The sequence below is a fragment of the Diuraphis noxia genome, unplaced genomic scaffold (assembly GCF_037042655.1).
Source record: "Diuraphis noxia isolate RWA-SAM2 unplaced genomic scaffold, SU_Dnox_SAM2 contig0002, whole genome shotgun sequence".
In the NCBI taxonomy this organism is placed as follows: Eukaryota; Metazoa; Arthropoda; class Insecta; order Hemiptera; family Aphididae; genus Diuraphis; species Diuraphis noxia.
This window is the reverse complement of record NW_028301712.1, coordinates 47,326,952-47,353,257: the sequence shown is the minus strand read 5'-3', so window position 1 is coordinate 47,353,257 and position 26,306 is coordinate 47,326,952. Positions and strand designations below refer to the sequence as shown.

General features: G+C 31.3%; 1 protein-coding gene across 1 annotated transcript; it reads right to left on the bottom strand.

Moving 5' to 3' along the window:
• Positions 1-24,806, bottom strand: LOC107164455 (uncharacterized). The gene is made up of 3 exons (XM_089220496.1): positions 24,626-24,806; positions 4,170-5,203; positions 1-523 (listed from the first exon to the last, which is right to left on the bottom strand). The coding sequence occupies exon 2, from the start codon at positions 5,179-5,181 to the stop codon at positions 4,246-4,248; it is 936 nt and encodes a 311-aa protein (XP_089076622.1). The 5' UTR covers positions 5,182-5,203; positions 24,626-24,806; the 3' UTR covers positions 1-523; positions 4,170-4,245.
• Between the last annotated feature and the right edge of the window lie 1,500 nt (positions 24,807-26,306).

Here is a 26,306-nt window from a genome sequence, read left to right as displayed (position 1 = left end):
TAAAATTTAAAAAAAATATTTATTTATTATGTATTATATTATCTAATTATATAATATTATACATGATGCATATTATATTTTACATATTATTATACTAAATTGACGCATTCACAATGCAAAATAAAAAAGGCGTAATACGTATTATGTTAGTTCAGTCTGATACATAATAATTTGAGCGCAACATATATTATATTATATATGTATTACAATTACATTATATCTATATGTTTAATTAAAAGAGTTATAAAATATTGTTAATATACGCTATATATGTACAAAATGTATAATAAATAGTGATGTTTGATTGGATATAAAATAAATAATTAATTATTATAATATAATATTATATATTATATACTAAACTATGTCATGAATCGCGATATTTACAAAATACAACATTCTGGCAAAATTACATAAGTACGTAACATAAAAAAAAGAATACAAGTACATTTTTTTTTTTTGAGACGGTCCAGTGTGCTTAACTTGATGAACACTTGTTACGGCCGCGTGCGCACTCCAACTCCTGTATTTAAAAAACACACACATGAGAGGGTTAGTGGAAAAATATATTTAATTACATTTTGCGGTCAATGACTCAAAAAAAAGGCAATATATAATGCTATATAAACACATTAAATTGATTCTTACTGAAACAGCAGTGAATAAACGTCCGAACATAAAATTAAATTATACCATTTTCATATATCATGTATATTGTGTATGCCGTACTAATACGAGTATTATATTTATTATTAGTGTCTATATATAGGACACAATACTGAAACACTTGACGCGTGGTATTAAGATTTAATGAATATTGTAAACCGATAATTTTTCTTAGTGTTTTCATTTTGATGAACCGCATAAACGCACTAAATTCTCTCGGTGCTGTTTCTGCGAGCTGCTAATATAATAATTAAAAAAAAGGTACCTACAAATATTATTGAAGTATATATAATTTGTAACCTGTCAGCACCACGAGAGCAACCTCGCGAAACATGCGATGAACTGCGTTGCACAGAGACAACTTAATATGGGTGCGCCTGTCTAATGTGTACATAAGTATTATTATTAACGTGTAAAAATCGTATATTGATTAACGATGACGTGCGCAAACAAACCGTCGAGCGTTAGACAAAGTAATTTTTTTAATTTTTAATTTTTTTTTGGTTATTGGTATTGCAGCCTGCGAGGTATAGCAGATAAGATATTTGTTATTGATTTTTTTGTCCACTCTCTTGGTACGTTTTTCTTACCGATGGAAAAAATATTTTAATTTCGATCGTTTTTTATAAAATATTTGCATAAAAACACGTCGAAAATGGTCAACGTGCAAATATAGTATCTTATAGGTACGTGGTATACTCAAATGCGGAATTTGAATGATTGTAATATGTATTTTTGTAATATCACAGACTCTTACATACACACATAATACAACCTTATTGACATAATTGTACGTAGAACACGATGTTTTTTCCTTAATTCTCAATTTTTCAAACCGGTAAATATGCACTGATGTACCGTTAGCGCACTAGGCGTGAAATATCAGTATACAACATATTATAAAGTTCACGGAATAGTGACCCTCTCGCCGTGGCCACGGTTAAGCGTGTAATATACGTAAACATATAAGTATGCATATGTATACATCTGCGTGAGCGTGTGTGTATAGAAATTTTAGTAGACGAGAAACAATAATTGAACACCAGGCCAGCGGCGGCATCAGGACAATACCATTATCCTTAATAATATAATCTTAGTGCTCGCGTGTTCTAAAAAATAAAAATAATACAAAACAAAACATAAAAAAAATAAATATTTTTCTTTCGGGGCCTGCTTTTACCGCCTAAGAGAAAACTACACGCACTCAAGATCAGTAACGATATGAATATCATTATTTTATTTTTATTTTTAAAGGGTTTACGATTATGTGTATATTATATACACATAATGAGTAATTACATCGCGTCCGATACTATCTGGGCTAAGCACATAATACGTTGGAACTTGTTCGTTACAATCACACACGTGTATGTATAAATAAATATATACGGATATAATAATATATGAGTATCTGTCGATCGGCAATACTGAAGTACGCACTTAACGTAATCGTAAAATTTTTTTAAACTTATTATTTTTCTAGACAATATTTTTTTGCATAGTTTTTAGCCGTTAAAAAACAACATTTATAAATATATTATATTTTTTATTATTTTTTACTATTTGTATGAATAAGTATCGTTCCTGTTACGCCACAGGATTGTCCACTACCTACTGCGTTCGTCTAAATTGTATAAAAATTTATAACTCATGATGTTTACTTATCCGAAATTTGGATTTTATAGATCGAAATACTCCGAATAATATTTTCTTCGGAGTATGAAATTTAAAATGTATATGTTGGCGTTCAAGAGAGAAATAACATGATTCAAATACGTTTTCAGAAATTTTACCGGATCAATAGGTTAATAGTTAATTATAGGTTAATAGATAATACAATTTTATTGTCAAACGATTGATAATCTAAGACACCAGTAAAAAAAAAATTAATACATTTTGTTTACATATCGTGTATTATTATTTATTATATCATGCAAGCGTGCACGTGCGGGAGCATTCCGCTATTTCTTTTAAACTTCTACATTCATACATACTAATGATCATTGACTGCGCAGATAAATTTACACGAAAAAAATTTAGAAAATTGCCTATATTGAACTCCTTTAAAAACGGTCCCGTCTAAACTGGTGAGTGTATATTGTATTATTATTATTGCGTTAGCACAAATATCGTTAACCGATTTCAATGGACACGAAAAAAACCTTTATATTAAATCAGTGATAATGTGATATTTGACGTATATATAGTTAAGTTTAAGTACCATGTATTTATAATAGAACATCATAAATGGCATTGGATGAAAAAAAATTATGAATACGATTAAACGTGCACCTAAATGGTGCAAAACGAAACTGGTTGAGTTGGCCCTCACTATGGACCGTAATTGCCACCCGTGATTCTCGAAATATGGCAGACGATTAATATCATATTATATTATTATTGAATCAAATATAATTGAGTAATTGACTCTTAATATTTTATAGACGGCTCCCGATTAACGTAACCTCAAGTTAGATTTTCGGACGAAAAATCGATGTTTAAATAATAATAGTCAATGCGTACTTATAAGTTATAGCAGAATAATAACGATGAGAATAATAATGAATGTATAGTACTCTAAGTACCTATACGTAATAATGGCGTCTGATATTTTTCCGAGCGTTCAGCAAACGATAAAATCGTTGGCGTAATAGATTATTATTATTACTATTAGCATAACCATTCGACGAGGTTGAGCGGTTTTCTTTATAAATGCCATACAGTGTCATCACATCGAAATAATATAACTGGCTAAAGACGGGCGTATACATGGAGAAGAAATCGAGGCATACCTAAATACCGACGTTTACCGACGTGTCGCCTCTTCATATACGGACGGTATGATGGACTGCGGCAGAATACTAAACTCGCTAGTATATATATACTTCTATGCGTGCCTATATACCAGATAACTATTACCTATATATATATATATATATATATATTATATATTTTTAACGCGATGTACTGTCGTCGCATATATTATATATCGCACACGACGACGACGTCAAGACGTGTTAAACGTTGTACGAATAACGATTCGTCACTGCAACGTCGACGGGTCACTCTGTATATTTAATGTCATAATATTAAATCATATACTAAACGTGTGGACCGTGGGCGGTACATATAATAATAATGCGACGAGTGAGCTCAGCGCGTCTTAACTGCGCCTGAAACACGGAGCTGCACATAATCACCCACGCGTGACGATTTATGGATTTATTTTTAACGGCGAAGGTGAAAATGTTTTTCTGATGGAAACAAAATATCTGTATATACCTACCAACATGGATCACGCTCTCGGCGAAGAAGAAACTGAACTCGACGTGCCGTTAAAAAAAAAAAAATAAAATAAAATAATAATAAATTGAAAAACCACGCTTTCGGGCGGACCATACGAATTTTTTTGCGACTTTTGATTGTCCCTCAAAGTCATACACAATATACACGCTTATAAAGATTAATATTATTATTACACGAAAACGGTTTGCACGACTTACGCGTATAGCGATCGATGACTCGGGCGACGGGTGGGATAGTTGCTGCAGCTGGCGCGTATTAATTATTACATGCTTATTAATCGTCGCCGCTACCGTAGTACGCCTTGATGATCTTGTGGTACTGCGGTACGACCGCGGCCGAGTTCTTGCTGCTGACCACGTAGAATCCATTTGGCTTGCCGTTGTTGACGAACGACTTTTTCACCGGTTTTCCGGCTGCCCGGGGCTTGTAGTAGAGCGTGCGGCGTGGCAAGATTTTGGAACTGGACGCCGACGGAAGTTCAAAGTCACCGGCCTGAGCGTACTGCTGCACGTGGTGCATCTGTTGATGCATCATCTGTTGCTGTTGCTGCATCGTGGCCAAGTCGTTGACGCCCTTGTAACGGCCGCCGCTGAGCGCGTGCTTGATGATCGGCAGGTTCCAGTGATAAACCTTGGCCGGTTTCCCGTTGGACACGAATCCCACGGGCACCGTGTTCAGGTTCTTGTAGGGCGCTTGCTGGTGCCTCTGGTGGGCGGCCGACCCGTCGTCGTAAAAGTGCGAATGCGGTGGCAACTTGACAATGAACATTTGCGAGTCCGAATTGCCTTTGCCGTCCGCAGCGTACTTGCTCCTCGACTGGCTGGCCAAGCGTTTCCGGTGATGATTTGCAATTCCGTTGTCATTGCCGCTGCCACTGGTTGTCCGCACTCTCTTCATGCCCAACTTGTTCAACAGCTTAGCGTTGTGCTGCTTGCTCGAAGACTGTTTGGTCGGCGTCTTGGCCGTCGCCACCGGTTCAGGCGTGGCCGCTGCGGACGACTCGTCCACCGCGCGCACCGGCGAAAACCGTTGGTTGTCGTGTTCGTTGGCCACCTCTACTCTGGTATCACCGACGTCGTTGCCGTTATCGCCGGTGGCCGTCAAGCCCTCACCGCGGTTCTCTTTTTGTTTCTTCGCAGCTGTCGGCACGACGCCGAATGCAGCCACCATCGCTACGGCTACCGCAAATAACAAGGCTATTTTACGCATCTTGCTGCTTCACTAAGCACTTCTGAAAAAATAAAATCGCACGCACACAACGTTAGTCAAAGTACTTATATATACGAGTGTCATATACGTAATAGATACGTTTTATTAATTTTTCAAAATTCAATTCACGAACTAAAATTATTTTATGCATTTTTACTACTAGTACACAATACATTGCATTCATTTTTTATTCAATATAATATGGTCAGTAATAATTATTATATTATTTACAGTCGCATTGATAAAATCGGCAATACATATATGATTTTCTGTTCATAATTATATGTTATTGATACTATCATACTATAACATGTATATGATTTTGATTTCAATTAAGAACAGTCAGCTTCGTTGTCGTACGAATGCCGCAAGATGCAGATGTTAGGATGAATCTTTGAAAAGGTTAAAGGAGTGAGCCAGGACACAGGAAGCCGTGTATATCGCGAGAAATACGATGGTGACAGGAAAACTTGGATGATAAGTATGTATATTGTAAGAAGTTTTTTTTATTTAATTTTTATTCACATCACAGTAACTCAGTCAGCGATGAAAGGGGCGAAATGAATGTGAGTCTATACCAAATATCATTAAATTATATTTCAATTATATAGAATACAAAATAAACCGTATAAACCTGTATTCATATATACATACAAATTTTTTCAAGATCAAGTTCAAAAAAATGTTTTTGTTACATTTCAAGATTTTTGGGTATCGTACATGTCGAAGCAGAAACTAAACGCTCCTCTTATGGAAAGTTCATCGTTAAACCCAATTTAGTCTTATTATGTTACATACATAGTATAAATATTAGTAGCTATATTTGTGGAGAAAAACATAAGACCTATGTCGTATAGGTACAAGGTACACATAAGTATAATGTAATGTGTCCGCGTTAATATCATGGTCGATGATGACGCTTCGATTGTGCTGCAGATGACTCGGCCACAGGGCCAACAAACTAATTATAATAATTTACACACGTTTTTTATTTTACATTTTTTTTTTTTGTTCGTCGTACGTATTGTAGTCGTATAATTCTTGTGTTTTAAATTATTATAATAGAATTCGCGTGAGTGGTGTCGGTCAACTGCTTATAATAATAACAACAACAACAACAACAACAATAATAATATATAGATCTGCATTCGTTCCGAACGGGACACAAGATGGCCGTTTACAATCCCGCCGACTATTCGTGTAGATTATGTAGCGAGTTTGGAGAAGGGCGTATAAAAGTCTGTTTTACTAGTTTACTACAGATAACTACCCACGTCATATGCATACATAATATAATATGTAGTATGTGTGGGTCTGTGTGGTTTACGTCTTGCTGTTTGCAACAGTTTAATTATTAAATTATAGCCGTTATATACATGTCACGACAAATTATCTCGATTATATTATTCTTTTTATAACGTCATATTATTATCATGCCACACGTAGTGCGGGCTATATTACACGCACAATGCCGGATCTAAGTCTCGGAGGGGTGTGCAAACTAATAATATTTAAGGCCCCTTAAAAAAAAAATTACTAAATAATTAATTTGTAGCATTTTTATTTTTTGGTATTTTATAGAAGCTAAGATAGTTAAAAGAAAACTTTTCAACTAGATATCTTATTCTAATCATGGTTCATGTTTTCCTTGAAATTCAGTCACAATTGTAGAGATAAAACTGAGTCCATATTATAACAGTTAGTTGAAATAAATGGATGCGGATAATTCCTTAAAATACTTTTTGTTTTATCATTAGGTATTCAATATTATAAATAATAAATTAATCACTTTACAAAGTTACAAAAAAATCATCTAATATAATGCTCCTAAGATAAACTCAACTTTAAGGTAAGTATATTTCACCCCTCGCACTCCAAATAAATTCGGCACTGATCACTCATATACACCCATGCAGGTAACTATATTTAAAATTATAATATACAGTTTGCGATATTTGTTGTAGGTGCTCGTGATCATCTCGCCGCACTTGCACGCGATAAGAATCCAATTTTGAACGTGAGCAACGAAGACTGAGGGACTCTCGAACACGCAATATTGCAATACGCGTTTCCACTTTTTGTTCGAATACTGCTTTCGAATCTCATTGAACTTGAACACACAAAACACATCATGCCTATATAATGTATGTGTATAGTATTTACTATGCATGGTGTCTGGTGTCACGTTCAGAAAAACTGAATAAATGTTTTTGTAATGGCTGTCCGGCTCACTTCCTAATTTATTTATAGATGTATTTACCTACTATACGCGAACACATACATTATACGTATTGTCTCTCGCCTAAGCCATAATGAAATAAACATGCTCTGTCTTGTGGATCTTTGTATGGTCGTAATTTAACGTCCAAAACAATATGAAAAAAAAATTAATAGACCAATCGATATATGCACAACTATTTCAATTATATGATCACTTAAACAATTTTTACTCTAAAAGAATTGTATGAATTTATGTTAGGAAAAAAGTGAATCTTACAATATGTTGCACTTAGATTTAAATAGTAAACTGCAGTAGTGCCTAACTATTTTAATAATAATATTTAAAAATATAAGAAAAAAACATAATAATATACCTACATAAATATTTGTTACATAAAAATAAAATATGCATGATGAAAATCATTTGTAGAAATACCAGAAAAAACATATTGTTTCATTTATATAAGTAATTTTATTTAGTTGATACTTAAATTTAAGGTAGATATAGGTGGTTATAAATTTACCAATTATTAATTACTGATATATAGATAAATAAAAGTATTTCTTTATTATTCTATACTTCTATAGTATATTTTATTAATTTTATTAATGATATCAATTTTACATATTCTTCTTATACATACAATTGCAATAGTGGAGAACGATTTAATGTTCTGCGTTCCGCTCATTTATTTTATACACAATTCAATTAGTTTCCGGAAGGTTTCCGGCAATAAATTAAGAACATTTTTAATTAATTTACCGTTATAATGAGCGTCACAATGTGTTCAGTATTGTGTTCATAATTATATTATTCATACGACAGTACGATCTATTCATATTAATTTTATACTTTTTTTATATAGTTGTTAGTTAAGGTAGGTACTTACCTACATTTTATCGTTAATGTTAATCATCATATACGACTAATAGAAAAATATTTCCATGTCATAAAAGCTAAAAGGATGACTTAACTGTGATAACCGTAATAAGTAATAACCGTCGATCTTCATGTAATTTTCAACTCATAACATAACACTATATACATATAGATTATGTATGCTTCACATAATATTTTACATATTATAGGTACTTAAGGTACTGTATGTCAGATTACGTATCAGTACATAATTTTAACCGTTGGATGTTTCGATGGTGAACATTACGATGATGAGTGATGATATCGTTAAATATGTAAAATCATTTAGATCATGTATTTTTCAGTCCACTAATATTGTACATTATCAGAGTTATTATATAAACATTTTATAACAATAATAATAACATGCTCGTCGTTGTGCCAGACTACTGTCTAGTGTCTTGACAGGAAAAATATACGGTTCCGCAACAGTCTCCAGATATCCCTCGGGTGTTCTATAAGCTTAGCCTTAACTATTAAGTGCAATTAGGATCGGTATTATGGATTTATTTGGTATATTTAGTGTGCTTTTATATTATTTATCAATACACATATAATTATAATGAAAGGTTGATGTTTTATGGTATAGAAGAAAAAACCGGTCTCGAGTGAATCGGTCGACCACCCAACTCCTACCAACAGTAATTCGGTATTTATCATCCTTATTATTATTATTTGATTTAAAACACAGTCACGCCAACCATCCTACGTGGTTATGGTCGCAGAACATATTATTTTAATGAGGTAAGAAGAATAATACGATATTTAAGAATTATTATTTTTACACAAAGTGTAAATGTGCAACGTCATTCAGTAAAAAAAAAAAACCATCATAACAACATTATTACACTTGTGTTTTAACACGGTGAAGAATGCATGATATAAAAAAAGTACAGGTAGGTACACGTAATAATAACAACAACAACGACCATATAGCATACGGAGAATTGTAGTGTAAAGCGTAGGTACCTATACCTGGTAGCCGGTAACACCGGTCGAACTAGAACTCGGTCAAGATTTAAAACCTGAAGAATCTCTAGAATATTATAAACTATATAGGATAAATTATTAAGTCGCTATCAAATTTACTATAATAATATGATGTTTGTCACGCGGAAGTAACGAAGACCGGTGATATAAATAAATATAGGTAATTGTTTTTAACAGCAGAAATTGTTTTGTTTCCGCTTAAAGACTTAAGCTTACCACTTTACTTTTTTAAGAAAATGTTAAAGCAGACCCTTTTTTAAGCAAGGTCTATATTTAAGGGAGACGACAGAGTCCCCTGCTAGTATCCATCTGCTTAAACCTCTGTCCGTAGTCGTACAACATCCGTAGGGTGGATGGTTCAAAACGCTAACTATTTAATGGTGTACTTAGTGCATTATTGCTATTATTTGGTCGTGAATCTTCCATTCTTTCTTAGTCCCTATACCTACATATAATATGTATAGTATTATACTATATATATACTCGAAGTTGAACAGAAAAAATCTATTTTGAATGGTGGAAAAAATACTATTGATTTTTTGAAAACGATTGAATGATAATATGTTATTACTTATTATCATTAAATTACTCTTCGTCGCCGCAGAAACGTGCGCGTACGTGCAGTTGCACATAAATTAGCAAACAAAACCGCCAATCAAGATGAAACGTTAAACGCCGTAAGTATTGGTTATTGCTCTTCGTTATTGGTATTTGCAGAATACATATATACAGCGATCGTCTACGTATACCTATAATAAATATTTGAATTATTTCGCACACACACACTCATTGAAATAACTATATTATTATATAAATATACATTCAAATATTGTGGTTGATATAATGCAATTTATCTTAACCTAACCTAACGCTTTACACATGGTTATAAATGTTATAATAATGTTGCATAACGTCTATAATACGATTCACCTCGTTGGTCGCTCAAACACTCGATTTTGGACTATAGCCTTAGACCAGATAGATTTATCGCACAAGAGCGAATATACTTTCGACTAAAAAACATATTATGTCTAACTAAGGAGGTCATTTCAATTTTAAAATAGTGGCCAAATGTTTAGACGGGTCAAACTTTCCGACCACTATACACTTATCATGAAGTGACAGAGGTTTTAGTTTATTTTTATGCGAAATAAAAAATAAATATTCTATATTGAACTTATTAGAGCCCTTTTTTTGTTTGTGAACTTCTTCCAATGACCAATTACAATACAGTGATTGTGCTAATAAAGAAAAATGAAATTTTGAAATTATCTTCCCCCAATACCCAACTCTTAATAACATGTTTTCTATATATCTTATTATATGATAATATTACTTTAATTTTAGTTGTATTATTACTTGTATTGTCATCAGTATATAATCAAGGAAGATCGATTAGGTTGGGATAAATAAGGCTGCTAATTTATAGGTACTTTGCAATACCTACCAAAAATTAGTGTCCTCAAATTCAGCCACGAATCCTAGTGTGGAATTTAATACCATTTTATGGTGATTGGTGGTAACTTTTTGAACAAGTTGGCAATGTTGGAGGTCAGCAAGTGTATGTTTTATAGAAAATTTCAGTGCAACAACATGCCAACGAAACGAGTAATCGTCTCAATTAACAAAACTGGTACTTAGTAAGATAATGAATGCTCCCTCGGAGGTTACTGTAATGAGCTTTTAATTTTTAAATACTAGTTGCGTTGTGCGTATACCTAATATATTATTTTATGTATTAAATGTGTAATACCATGTTATCAGAGTGTGTTGAATTTTCAATCACATAGCGTGTTGTAAAACAAAGAACGTGTGGTTTTAGTTTGGGCATTAATGTTGATCTTCCTTGATGATAAATAATAATAATAATAATAATAATTTATTGGCCATAATATAGAATCTAGATTTTAGATAGTCACATCAATTAAATATACAATTTCATGGCTCAACTCACACTGAGGATATTCTCTTATCGCTCACGTTAGAAAGTTGGAGTATTAAAATAAATATTTTTACGCATTATTTCCTATATTATGTTTTATACTACATATTATCGCATGCATATATTATGCAGACGCCAGACACCGTGTGGGTATAATAATATTATTATATTAATGATTATAAGCTATCGTAGAGCAATTATATTATACGCGTATGAGTTGAGGTATCGATGGCCTGAGTGAAAAAACTAAAATTGAAAAATGTTTAAATGTGTTTTATATTATTATACTGCACAACACACCGCGAGCCCGCAGAGTGGTAATAAAACTGTCTCGCGTCTCATTCACACGATGGAAAGCGTATACATATTATGTACACGCATGTCTTATAATACGATTATTATTATTTGAAGAGTGAAAATGACAAGCGGAGAGAAAAAAGAAAATAATACCAAAGAGATATCGATTTCAGTACATGTGTATATGGTACGAGCATAATATTATGTTACAAACCAACCTAAATATACATATATATATTATATGTGTGTGTGTGTGTGTGTGTGTGTGTGTGTGTGTGTGTGTGTGTGTGTGTGTGTGTGTGTGTGTGTGTGTGTGTGTGTGTGTGTGTGTGTGTGTGTGTGTGTGTGTGTGTGTGTGTGTGTGTGTGTGTACCAGATAATAAGCGCGCGAAAAGAAAATTATTATTATACAACACACACACACAAACAACTGTACATGAATATAATATAATAATAATTATATTTGTGTCATTATCACTTCAATATCACCTGGAAGACGTGTGTCGATTGCCGACTGTAATCATGACATCGGTGAAAAACTGCAGCTGTACGTGAGCTGCAGGAAGGGCGACGACGTGGCGCGTGTTTCACTTTTAACGAGGAGAATGAAAGTCACGGTCACATTATATAGCTTCCGCGTGATTCAGGTGCTACCGAAGAAATGCGCACAACACGCTTCGGTATAGTCATCATTTGTCGCAGTTACACAAAATTGCCGAAAAAATACTTTTTAATGACGCATGATATATAGGTATATGTGTTGATGTAAATTGTTATAGAAAAAGGTTGCTTTAATGTGTTATACTTTCTATATACACGCGGCCAAAAGTCTTAACGAGTAACCAGTGAGATGTATATACAACATTATTAAAGTATGTACATTATTGTATTATTATGCATTCACTACAGATTATAATACGCTCATCCTTTGCCGAAAGTGCGTTTTTAAATTTGGAACTACATGTCGATGATTCTAATTAGTTGTCGCCGTTTTAAAAATAATTTGTTTCTCGCCCTTATAATCGACGTGTGTAATTTTTATTTTTACGTTAACGATTTTTTAACGCCCAATACGTCCGATGTGTACTACTCGAATTAATAAAAAAATTGTGTGCGTTTTACTATAGAACATTATCATATATATATAATATGAGAATATAAGATGTACAGTACAGACACGCTTAGATCGCACGTCTCCAGCTGCATTATGCAGACGCGTTAAGTACGCTGCACATTTATATATTATACTACCTGTTATTATCCGCAGACGTTTATGTATTAATATTTTTATGTATTTTGATCGAGATGAGTGGGTTTTTAGTATGCATCACTGCTACACATGTTTACATCTCATGATGCTTGTGTTCGCGTGTCTACATAATAATATTGTCATATATATATAAGCAGATACGTGATAATAAAACCGTTGGAATGCAAAATGCTGCCACTCAGTCATTGTATACGACGCATATACGTAATATAATATTATGATGACGATAAAAAAGGTTCTGCGAAGTTTCTTCGGGGACTCCATGTAGAATCCATATTGTAATATCGTATAAGACAGCCGTCGTGATTATTATTTTTGAGTCGTTACCTATCTGCAAGGCTTTAATATCCATAACCGCTGTACCACGCGGACTGTTCATATAATATGACGTGAAATAATTCAGTATGTTACAATATACCCAATAATTATTTAATTTAAAAATTTGATGCAATCCTTGTCACCATTGACGCCGCCGCGTTTTATCCAATTGTGAATAATACAATATTATACTTTTTTCAAAACTATTATTAAAATAATTGTACAGTAGGAAAAATATTATATTATCATGTACGCGTCCTTAAGTTTATAATGATATGCGTTTTGAGATGCATGGATTGTCGAATGCAGTATATTAGATGGAATTGGTATCCAAACGTGGTATAGAGTTGAATTATTATTAAGGTTAATAATAGAAAGAATTTAAATCAGATTAGGAAAATTCAAAATTATTATTTCCATCAAAAATATACTGAACGTCGAATGATAAATGATAATTATACGGTAGATGTAATATTTTAAACGTAATGACTCTTTCTCACACACACGACTTATTGCTGATTATCATAATAAACGTTGCCGGTTGTCGATAATATATTATGTATATTGTATACACAATATTATATTATAATATTATAACCAATATTTAATCATTAAATTGATGTATCACGATACGTGATGAAGTACATAATATAATAATGATGAAAATTATTTCGCAAGGTTATAAGCCAGTCAACTTCGAGGCAATGATAAAAACTTCCAAATGGGGATTTCGTGTTGCTTATTCGTGAGGTTTACTACTCATCGTACCTTAATGTCATATTTAGATTTAGTCACCGATATGAACGGCAAGAAAATGTCAAATGACGAGTGCGCATATAACAGTTAAATGTAATATGGTAGTGGTGTGATGTATAGGTAGTTATGACGAAAAACGCAACCTAAATCAAAAAGTGTCGTGTTTAATAATTTTGGTGGTGTGGGCAAACGGTAAAGGGCGCCACTGCCGACGTTCCCTTATATACCGCACATGATTCCCAGTCGGCCTACCACTGTTGACGCTGCCCGATTTGTCGTAAATCCAACGCATCATATATCTATATTGAGCAACGTACCTGCTACGTGCGTGACGATTCCGCTTTAAACGCGACAATGCAAAAACATTATTACGCGCAAACTATACGCATTATATTATATAATAATGTATACCGCAGCGGTATATACGGTCGCGCGCGCGTGTTACCGTTACCGGCCGCCGCCGAGTACGAAAACGGATTCTTCTACGTTGACCTTGTAAGGGGAAACCAGGTGTTTGGTGCGTCTGCTTTACAAAAACTAGACGTACCTATACAACATTAATAGTAATAATAAAATAATAATAATAATAATAATAATAATAATAATAATAACAATAATAGGAGCACACGGCGTAGACGTTGCGACGGCGGCAGGTACGACCCCCGTTAGACCGCGTCTTCGCAGATACGACTACGACTCGCGCGCAATACGTCAACGTCGTCGTCGCGTCTCGAGAATTCCAAAACGGCGCGCGGTCGATCGTCACGCGCTCCTCCTGACCAGGGTACTGCGTTTGCGTACAGATACCGGGTATCCGCGGTCGTCGGTTGGAACGGTATACGCGGTCAGTGGTCACGCAATAATGTATGCGACGTACGCGTCGTCGTATACGCTGTGGATATAGTATATCATATATTATTGTATATATAAAGCTCGTGTAACAGAGTATGCCTATAGGTATGTGTCTAATGCGTGTAGCATGCAGCGTGCTGCACTATGCTTATATAGTATAATATTGGCGATAAATAAATAATAATAATGTGTTACGGCACGCACGCACCGCAACTATACAGCGCAACAGTAATAGTAGTCGTCAAACGGTCGTCGGTCGCGATACGCAAAATACCTACATAATATTAATACAATACGAGAGCAGTAATAATAATAATAATAATAATAATATATAGTATAGGTAATAAAAACGCGTGAAATAACTTAGCTGCAGTCGTCGTCGTTACATCGTATTGGATTATTATTATTATTATATTGTACGTCGCATGGTATGGGCAAAAAAAAAGAAAAACGGACGCGGCCGATTATTGCGGGCCGCGGCAGAGCTGCAGCATCGTCGTCGTTCGCGCCACGTCTCCGCCGGCCATCATCGTCGTTTGCCGCATTTGTACAAAAACCGCTATGGAAATTCTAAAATGTAGGAGCACACGCAGCATATATACGCGCGCGCACGTTCACGTATAATACATATTGTTGAATCGTATAATATGAACAACGCTCGTCGCCGAATCGATTGTTATTTCCCCGACCGGCCGACCGACATATCATTGTCATCCGCGCGACGACGACGACTTCGAAGCGACTGCAAGTCACACACGCTGTCCGTCGGTCGCCGCAGCGGACATTTATGTATTACATTATTTACATATTATTATGTGACCGACGAGGAAGAAGACCCGAAGACCGAATTGTATAAACGCGCATCACGTCCTGCGCCGGCCGCCGGAAACGTACATAAAAACGTCGCCGCGTCTCTGCATCAGACATTATAATATTGTTATGTAAACGCGACAATAATATTATATACTATACATGAACAGGAAAAAGCAGAAGAATTATAAGTCGGGAGATTCGGTCTCTCGCAATACAAGTACTATTGTAAAAAAAAACAAACATCTAAGCGCTTGACCCGTCGCACGTTGTTCTTTGAACTTTTCATTTTTCGTTCTCTCTCCGAATTCGATAAGTCTACAGGAAATGTCGATTGGGTCAACGGAGTTTATCATGGCCTATTATATAGCCTGTATAGTGATGGATGGATAAAATTAATGGTTTTTTTTTCAGACCACAACTATAATCAGCAATATAGGTAATCTAGATCACTTCAGTGATGTATTACCAAAAAACTACAACGGTAAAAACCTTATCATGAAGTTAAAAATAATATTTCTAGCTACCATAGAAATTATAATTTTTTTGTACCCTTATTATTTATTAAACTATCAGATATACAATAATATTTAGGTATTACTTTGGAAAATATAGTCTTTTGCGGATATTTATCGTACTCAGTAGTTATCCAAATAAAATCATCAAACTCTAACGAAAAACATGAGAAAAGAAAGAGGCTACACAATACACATTGATGATACTTTCTTTTTATGTGATCTCAAGTTCGAAAAATGACACAAAATTGTTTGTAAGCACCTACACGTCCTACCCATAATGCAAAGTACCTAGTAATACACAATACACTCATCAATGGTTTAATGATGGATAAAAATCATCTACGTACGCAGCTCGTAAATATGGTATAATATAATATACTTTGTGTGATTTCATAGTTTACGTTTTTCTTTTATAGCTTTTTGTATCATTCTTTTTCCGACTTAGAAGAATCTATAGAAAATGTCAATTGGTTCGTAGAAATTACCACGACGTAGTGTATAGTGATGGATGGATGGATTTGGGAATGCTGGTGATGGGTTATTTTTCCGATCGCAATTAATCAGTGATATAATATAGAACAGTAGTAACATATTGCTAAAAATATTTGTGGGTATTCGCCTTTATGGTTGGCTATTGGTTAATTATTTTACATTTCCTGAAATTAAACCCCTGTGGCTCTGAACGATCAGCTAACATAAATGATAAAATTCGCTACCGGCCTATTTTGTCGTGTGTCGTGTGTCGTTGTTATTGTTGATATGTCATTCACTCATAATACCCGATATTTAGCATGTTTCAGAAAATAGAAATATTAATGATTATTTATGTATCAACTTTTTTGAGATATACATAAAACAATTTAATATTCTTATAATTATCTTATTTATTATTAAATTATTACCATTTAACTATGTACACCGTTTGTGTGAAACAAATAATAGATACATTCCTCGACGTTATAATGAGGTAGAGGTGAAACTTTGACGTTTTATTTAAATTGTTTTTGTAGCCACTTACTGTGTCAAATAATATATGATGCATACCTGATACATTTATCATAATATTCGCATATGACATTTATATATTTTATAATTGGAAAAAAACTAGTTAAAAAAATATGCATAAATAATTATATATATCTATATAGATATTTGTAGAATAAAAACTAATATAATTTAAAATATATATTTTATAAACAAATATTTACAATTTTTATATTAAATTGTTGATGCAAATATTTAATTATATTATGGAAATTATTAAAAACGTAGTTCATATTTTTTAAAACTATGCATATGTTATAATTTGAAAATCTTTTTCATTTAAAAAAATGTAATCTTTCTAAAATTGACCTAAATAATATTTATATAAATGACTAATACTTAATATCAACTATAAGATTGAACACATGATATTTATTACCTGTTTATAAATTATATTATCAATTCAAAATGATCAATAAATTAGGTAGGTACTCATATCATCGAAATTATTTAATTATTTTTACTAATATTTCTATAGAAATTGTATCTTACAATCTAAGAATTTATGATTAATCTAAGCAACCTGATACAAAAATACTACTTTAAGTTAGTTGTATATATTTAAATCTAATAACAGTTTAATATTTCAATCATTTTACCATGCTACATAGCAATCAAATAATTTCATTATTGTTGATTAATAATTAATAATAAATTATGGACGTATAATATATTCATAGCAACAGTAAAGATGCAACTTCTGGATATGTAATAATATTACATATTTGTCATTATTACATTAGTGTACTTATATCAGTGCAAAATTGATTACAGAACTAATTATTAATACATCGAATATATTGTATATTAAATTATGCTATTTTTTTGTATATTTGCGGTAGTTGGTCCATAAATTATTATTAGAAAAATTTCAAATGAATTTCACACAAATAGTATATTATAGGTATTCGTATTATTATTATTATTATTATTATTATTATTGTATTATTGACGACATGCATAAATTGGCTCGTAAAATATTCTAAGTGGAACGGATATTATAAGATTGCGCCTTGCATGTCAAACATGCGTAGAAAGATATACTTATAATTTATCTGGGACATGGTACAGGAGCTAGTAATTTCAAAAAAAACGTATTTGTCTCCCCAGGCTATAATATTAAATAATAATTGCATATATAGTGTATTCGTCACCAGGATTTCCATTATAGGACAATCGACCTGGAAGAGGTGTTTATAAACCAGTTTTGTATGATTTTTTTCATAAGAAATCCAAATTCACACATTTTATATTGTATCTGGATAAATAATGTATGGAAACATGTTATTATTATTTATATTTATTGTCACTATAAAAATTAACGTTTTACCTATTAAATAATACAGTAATATGCGTTTGGTATTTTTAGTAACACAATCACCAAGTTTACTCAAAATATTCTGAAGTATAAAATAACCCAGTTTAAAAAATAAACTTCTAATAAGAATTATTTTTATGAACAGTAAAAATTTTAAATGTAATGTTTTACTTAAACATAATTTACATTTTGGAAAAATGAAAAGTCTGTTAAAATTTTAAATAGGTGATGTTATCAGTATTATGTTATTATACTATTTATTTTTTGTAATATGTGTGCTGATATTAGAAAAAGAGTTGTCTGATCAGTTATTATAATACAATAAGTAATCAATGTTTGTACTAGAAATAATAGGAACATATAGTAACAGGAAATTTCTAAGAAGAGGCTCGACTAGTAATGATGTATTAATATCAATAATGTAATGAATATGATTGAGTATTTTTTATGAGTCAGGTTCTTCTATTTAAACTTATTTTTTATTATTATACCACAATGTAAAAATATAGGTATTATTTGTATAAAGTAATAAAAAATAATTAAATTAATTAGGTACGAAAATATGATGTATGTGACCTGTGGGTAATTTGAATATTTAGTACAATAGGTACAAATAAAAAGGTGGGTTACCTATAGTTTTTTTAAACATAAAACAATATTTTTTGAAGTAGGATAATTCGTATTAATTGTTAGCTATTAGAAGTATAGATGTTAAATTGCTTTATTTTTGTAAAGTATTACGGATTAAAGTAATAATAATAATAATAATAATAAAATTAACTACTGAGTTCTTGACGTTATTCCTAGCAGAGAAATATTTCTTCATTTCATGTCATTCCAAATTAACTTTTTACCATGCTTTAAGCGCTATTAAATTCCTGTATTTTATTTTAAATCTTTACTAACATCGAATATTTTTTTTATTTTTTTTTTTATTGAGATATGCTTTGAATCTAGGTCATTAGTTGTAAACTATTGCTTACTATTACTCAATATAGGTATATTGATAATAATTAATTATTACTGTTCATAATATTATATATTTTATTTCTTTGAATGTTAATTATTTATAACTAACTTGTTGTAACAAATAATATGTTGATACATTTAAATTTTTAATAAATAATAAAAAAAATTTTTTTTTGAATGTGAGTCGTTATAGAGTTATTTTAAAAACTGGAATTTTTTTCCAAATTACTTAAGTAAAATAATATGGAACTGTAGGTATAGTATATATTATGTATCACCCAGTTAAAACTATTGAATTTTTGTGTATTATATATAAATTATATACCTACTATTAGTGTATCTAAATTTATCTGCAGGTTGTCTATACAATTTATTGTCATTTGAGTGATATGATTTTGTCACGTACCTATTCTGTCAATCACCCCATTGGTTTCATCAACCACAATGATATGGGTCAAAGTATAAATTGGGAAAGCGTCTAAAAAGGGAATAAACGATAGAATAATGGTACTTAAGGTAAGGATGTTTTCTCCAAAATTCCCGGTTCAATAACTGGGTGGTATATATCACCGAACAGTACCTACCAATAATATTAATATTTTATTTCAACTAGTATTTCGTGCTAGGTACTGCCGTACTGGTTACATAAATAAATTAAAATTTATAAACATACTTAACACACAACATAGGAACTGCATATTATAACATATTCATTTCTAATATTGATTTGACTTTTATAATTTAACCCCTATTTGAAGTGACATTCGTCACTTGAGATAAAATGTGATATGTTCAAGACAATGTACATCGAGTATATACATAAGTATCAAATTAATGTACATATCTTAATGATCTGCAGTTATAGAAAATAGTACCAATAAATACTTTTTTAAACATATTATAATGTATAGTGTTTCACCTTATGGTATTTGACCATGATCTTAGAACATGCATGACGTCATAGAAATATTTTTTTGATGTGTATATAAGCAATTTTAGGATATTATTATTGTTATTTTTTGTAATCAGATATTGGTAGATTAATTTCTAATAATTATAAGTTAGTTTTATTCTATAATACAGTATTAGTTAATTATTATTCACGAGTAAACCTCAAGTGTAATTTACAATTTAAATGATTCATTAGCTCACTAAATAACTATAATATGTAGTAAAAAATAAAATTAATGGGTTTAACTAAGAACACGGGAAAAGATTAGTTAAAAATCCATTAATACGCATAATAATATTTGTATTGAACATTGTTTAAAATTTAAATACAAAATAATATATGAGCAATACAATCAAGATAATACAAAAACAATAATTTATATTATTTTCATTCGTAAAATATGTAATAATATATTTGTATATCAGAAATTATATGTAGAATCTTGGACATTTTAGAGTTAATAAGTTCTGACTGTTCTGAGTAAAATGTATACGCTATTCATACGTCATTGCTTATTATTATCATTATCATATAAAAATATTAAATTTATGTAACAAGTATGAAATTGATATGAATCTGGACGTATACATTTAATATAGCATGTGGTGAATAGTATACATTTTTAGCGATACATTTTGTAATAACATTTAGAATGATGAACTTGCAAAGTATTTTTTAATCGAGCAAGTGTCGAGTATTTTAAATTCTCAGACTTGTTTACAACTGGTAAACTTAAACGTTGTTACTAGTCACCCGTTGACCTAATAAGACTAACCATAGGTATACCATAGGTTTTTCACAAAAAAAAAAAAGGGCGGCTTTCATTTGGGCGAATAACCCAAAATAACATATCGTTTGGGCGAATTTATATACATCATTTGGGCGAAATGTACACACACCCCTAATTTATCTAATACATCGTTTGGGCGAGCCGAGTTATTAAAAAAAAAAAATTGTTATATAATATTATTCCTAAAAAATAATTTATAAAATTATGACTAATTATCACAATATTATATTTAGTCATCATATTGATTATAATTTATAGACTATATAATATACGTTTTCCTTCCCATTTTTAGAGACTTAGGACTCTCAGTTAATTCTAATTGGTATATGGTTAAAAATGTGTTATGTTGTAATTGTCATATATAATTTATTATCTTATAATTTGTTATTAGTATGGTACCTCATATCCATTATATATTCTCATATAAATTGTCATATTGTCATAATATTTTATTAAAAATAGTACCTAACTAGTTTTTTTAATTTTAACTCATATTTAATATGATCGTATTTATTATATGTTAAATATAACATGTTACTTCCCTATTATTATTCAATAATTTATAAATTCATCTAAACGATCGGTTAATTTCTCGCCCAAATGATACAGCTCTACTCAGGTAAATTTTGGGTTATTCGCCCAAATGAATGACGCCCAAAAAAAATGCGTCATGTATTGGAATTCATCATTGTATGTCCGTCCCTGCAGTATTCAATAATAATGGAATATAAATATTCAAATAAAGAATAATTCTCTTTTTCCTGTATCACGTATAATATGTTTGTGCCATAAAAATTATGCTAGACTACAAAAAGCACGAGAAAAAAGGTTTAACATGGTCACGGCATATAAACAAGAAAGGACAAAAAAGGAAACATTATTTATTCATGACTAAAAAAACAAGTATAAAAATTTAATAATAATGATGATGTAATGCCCATAGCGCATCTACTTCCGATACACTGAAACACATATAAACTTCAGCCACGACGACGGCGGTGAACGTATTATTTGCAGAGGTCGTGAAGAAAAACGTACGTTTAACCCGAACAAAATAACCTCGGGTCAGAATTTTATTGAAATTATTTTATTTTTTTGCACAAGACCAATACTTTTCTCATGATAATTTTTTTACGATTTTTTTACGCATCTTATTTATTGCCATGCCGCTTAGCGAACAATCGAACGAAGATACCTATGTATATACATTGTTTCATGTTTTTAATTACGGAAATACTTTCGGTTTCTTTATACGCAAACGTTGTAGCTGTTATCGTTCTCAACAGCAACTAGGTATAGGTACACACCTCGTAATCACGTTGGCCTACAACTACTCACAAGTACCACGATGATATAGTTATGAATTTATGATATATTGATATCTAAATATACTTTCAATATTAATTCATTTTGTTGTCGAACAATGGAAAATAAATCACGTTTATTTTCTTCTCTCAAAAACACGTATACGCGCGTTTTGTACTTGTGTGCTGTGTGTATAAACTATAAATATATATATTCATTTATTTGTAATACGACGTATGCACGCATATATATATATATAGTCGACGAGTGTATATTATTATATTATATGCGGACAGTAAAACGGACGTACTGTGCGTATAAATTGTGCCCGAAGTAAGTCCTTATAATACGCTCGATCTGATCTCAAATATATAACAAATAATATTAGAATTTTATATCTATACATTTCTTCGGACACAACATTGCAAGTGCAAAGCCCGCATTCCAAGCATACGCCATACGTTGAGGTCTCCCCGTGCCATATTTAATGTTTTGTCACCGATTTTTTTTCCTAAGGAGTCTTGAGTTTTTTTTATATGTTCAAGAAACCACTACTCGTATATCCTATGCACACCTAACTAATTATGTATTACATACGATCAAAAATACATACACTCAAAATGTATCACTACTCTGACAAAATTTAGGATGATAATATTATTACTTTAAAAATATAATTTTAATGTAAATTACTTCCTGGAATACCAAAACGTTTAGTTCCGATTCGTTTAAAATCTTGCGATGTGAACGTTGTGGTTTATTGTTATATTTATGGTTAAAAAAAAAAAAATAAGTGGATTGTAATAGTCGCACGTGATTACACTAAAAAGGAATTTTTTTCTTACAATTCAGTTTAAATATACCTCCGAAGAAGCTTATGTAACTGCACTGACAGTTTTAAGTACAGCCATGTAGGATAAATGTACGTATGTAAATGTAAATGCACCCGAGTTTACGAATATAATATGTCTATAATAATTAATAAATAATAAATTTTATGATAATATTAATATATATATATATTTATTACACCATCGAGTGTACCGTATAATAGAGTACCTACCGTACCTACTACAACTGCAGTAGAATACGTTAACCTGAGATTTTAAAATAAAAATAAAATATTATAAAATTCGATTGTGGGTATTTATATGAAAAAAAATATTCCGAATCTAATGTCATAATTTGTAGTAAAAGTCTAGCTATAGTTTATATGTATGTAAAATATAATATTGCAGTGTAATATAATTTTGTTGCAATTAAGTGACAGTTAAGAAAAAATGTATCTTAACAGATGATACAATTTTTATATCTAAAATTAAAAAGCTATATTATGATGAATATTAAGAGGGTGTATAAAAATATTAATTTTGGAAAACGTACACAGTTCTTTTTTGTTATACGTAATGTATGTATTAGTAACTGTATTGTAACTGCTATTGAAAAGTACATATATTTTATCAATCAATAGAATTTATATAAATATTTTTTTTTGAATTTAAGTTAGTATCAATATTGAATTAAAAAACTACACATTTTTTAACAATTTCATACACTAATTATAGCTGGTTTTAATGTTTTAAATATAAGGTAATGTGATTTCTATAATAATTATGATCATAAAATTACTATATATTATAAGAAAATACATGCATACTAAATTTAATCATTTTTATGATTCTAATTTTAACATTTGAAACTATTTCATTATTCTAAAAATTCTCTTTTTTTTTTATTTTGATTGTATTTAAACTATATTCATAATCCGTAGGTACATATAAGAAACTAATGAAATGACTAAATCCTATTTCCCGCCGTAGAGGTAGATCCAAAAATAAAACTATAATTTCAAATTTTAATATCAAAATAAAAGTTTTATTACTTTAATTTAAATATTTAATAGGTCAATACTTAACTAAATAATTATTTAACAAATAATCAATAATTAATTAATTCACAGTACTTAACACAACACATTCGGGGTTATTAATTGCATATTATGTATTATACGAAGGCAATGGTCTACACATTAAACAATGTGCAGGTTTTGAATTAAAATAATTACTTAAATATATTCTGTTGTTTTAAATATTGTATGTACTAGCTGGTAATAATTTTGGAACATATGAATATTTTTAACTATGTATTAAAATAAAATGAGTAAAAATACTAACCTTATTATTACTTGTATAAATAAGCTTTATACGAAGTGGTAAAGTTCAATTGTATTTCAGAGAGATCGCTTCGGTGTTTACGTATGTTCGACGACAATTCGTGTGACGAAATCTACTGAGACTTCACCATGCCAAACTCTTCAAAGTGGAAGCCGAAGATCAACTGACGACTCGACTGAGGTTAGGAAACGCGGCAAGCGAGGCACTCATCTCTGCACGCCGGTAGGTACATCTTCGTTTGAGTAGGAAATAAAGAGGGCGGGCAATATTGTTAAACGCACTATTACTCGTATAAAAACACACATATACAAACACACACATGCGCACACGCACCCATACTCTCGCTCGAACACAAATATCGTATACGTATATTGCTATTAAAAATCTATTTCAGAAAAAAAATGTGAAAGCATTTTTTCATTATTGCCACTCAATTTTTTTCCATGTCTTTGAATAGTATTTAATGATATGTTGTCTTAAAACTAATTAAACGTACATTAATGGCGTTAGTAGACCGAAAATAAACGATGATCAAACTCAATTATAACAGGGACATTTTTTTCTAACTTTCCACAGCACTATAGAGCGCGTAGTGCAGTGTTAGACTATTTGGCAACGACACCGCTTATTAAATACGTATTCGCAAACATAAAAACCTCGTTTATATTTTATTAGAATGAGGAAGTATAAATGTACAAAATATTGAAAGCAAATCGATTTAAAAAAAAAAGGTACTGTGTATGCCTGAATATAATATACACCTTCGAATGCGTGTAATATACGTCGTTTGATGCGTTTCTCTATAACCTTTGAACCGGTCGGTTTTGCACAGTCGATATACAATAAAGTTATACATTTTTGCCGTTATAATTACGACGGCCTTAAATAGTACCTAATTGATATATTACTGAAACGAATAAAATATGAAAACGTCAACGATTAGAGTATATAGAAAGGAAGAGCCGCGAATGTCCGAGTTTTTGTACAAAGGTTATATAAATAATGTGTTCTTCCCACGAATCGATAATCTGACAAACGAGTGTCGCACGAAAATGCAATCAAGTGTATGATTTTTCTTTCGACCGCGCAGTTATGATACTTGTTATTGTTGTTTGCGTGTTTTGGGGCGCGGCAGAAATGCATTATAGCCACCCCAATTGCGAAGGGTAGCTACACTTTTCGTCGTAGCGCTCTATAATAAATGAACAAGAATGCACTCTTCCGATCGTTAAAGGTCGCTCGACTGTGCGAGCCGTATATCCTATATTATATCGCACAGACACGCGTACGACATATTTTATGACAAGAAGGATTTGCCCTCGTCGGTCAAAAATAATTTCACAATAAAAGATTTGCCACAGTGTGACCGAATCACAAAACGGAGTCGAATTCAAAATATTATTATTGATATAGTTGTTATGACAGGTAAAAATGCTATACGTATAGATTCAATTAGTAATTCTAAATATAATAAATTCATACAATTATACACAGTTAAAATATAATTTGATAAATTACATTTTTTTCATTTACGGTTAAATCGTTATATTTTACATGATTTGTGTTGTTTAGTGATTAGACATTTTCACGAACTTTAAAATTTATTGATATATACAGTTTATCGTGTCATTATATTTTCTAGAACAATAGACTGGTGGATCCAATATTTTAATCAACTAGT

Excerpts from the sequence above, each read along its gene's own strand:
- LOC107164455 (XM_089220496.1), bottom strand. The coding sequence starts at position 5,181 with ATGCGTAAAATAGCCTTGTTATTTGCGGTAGCCGTAGCGATGGTGGCT.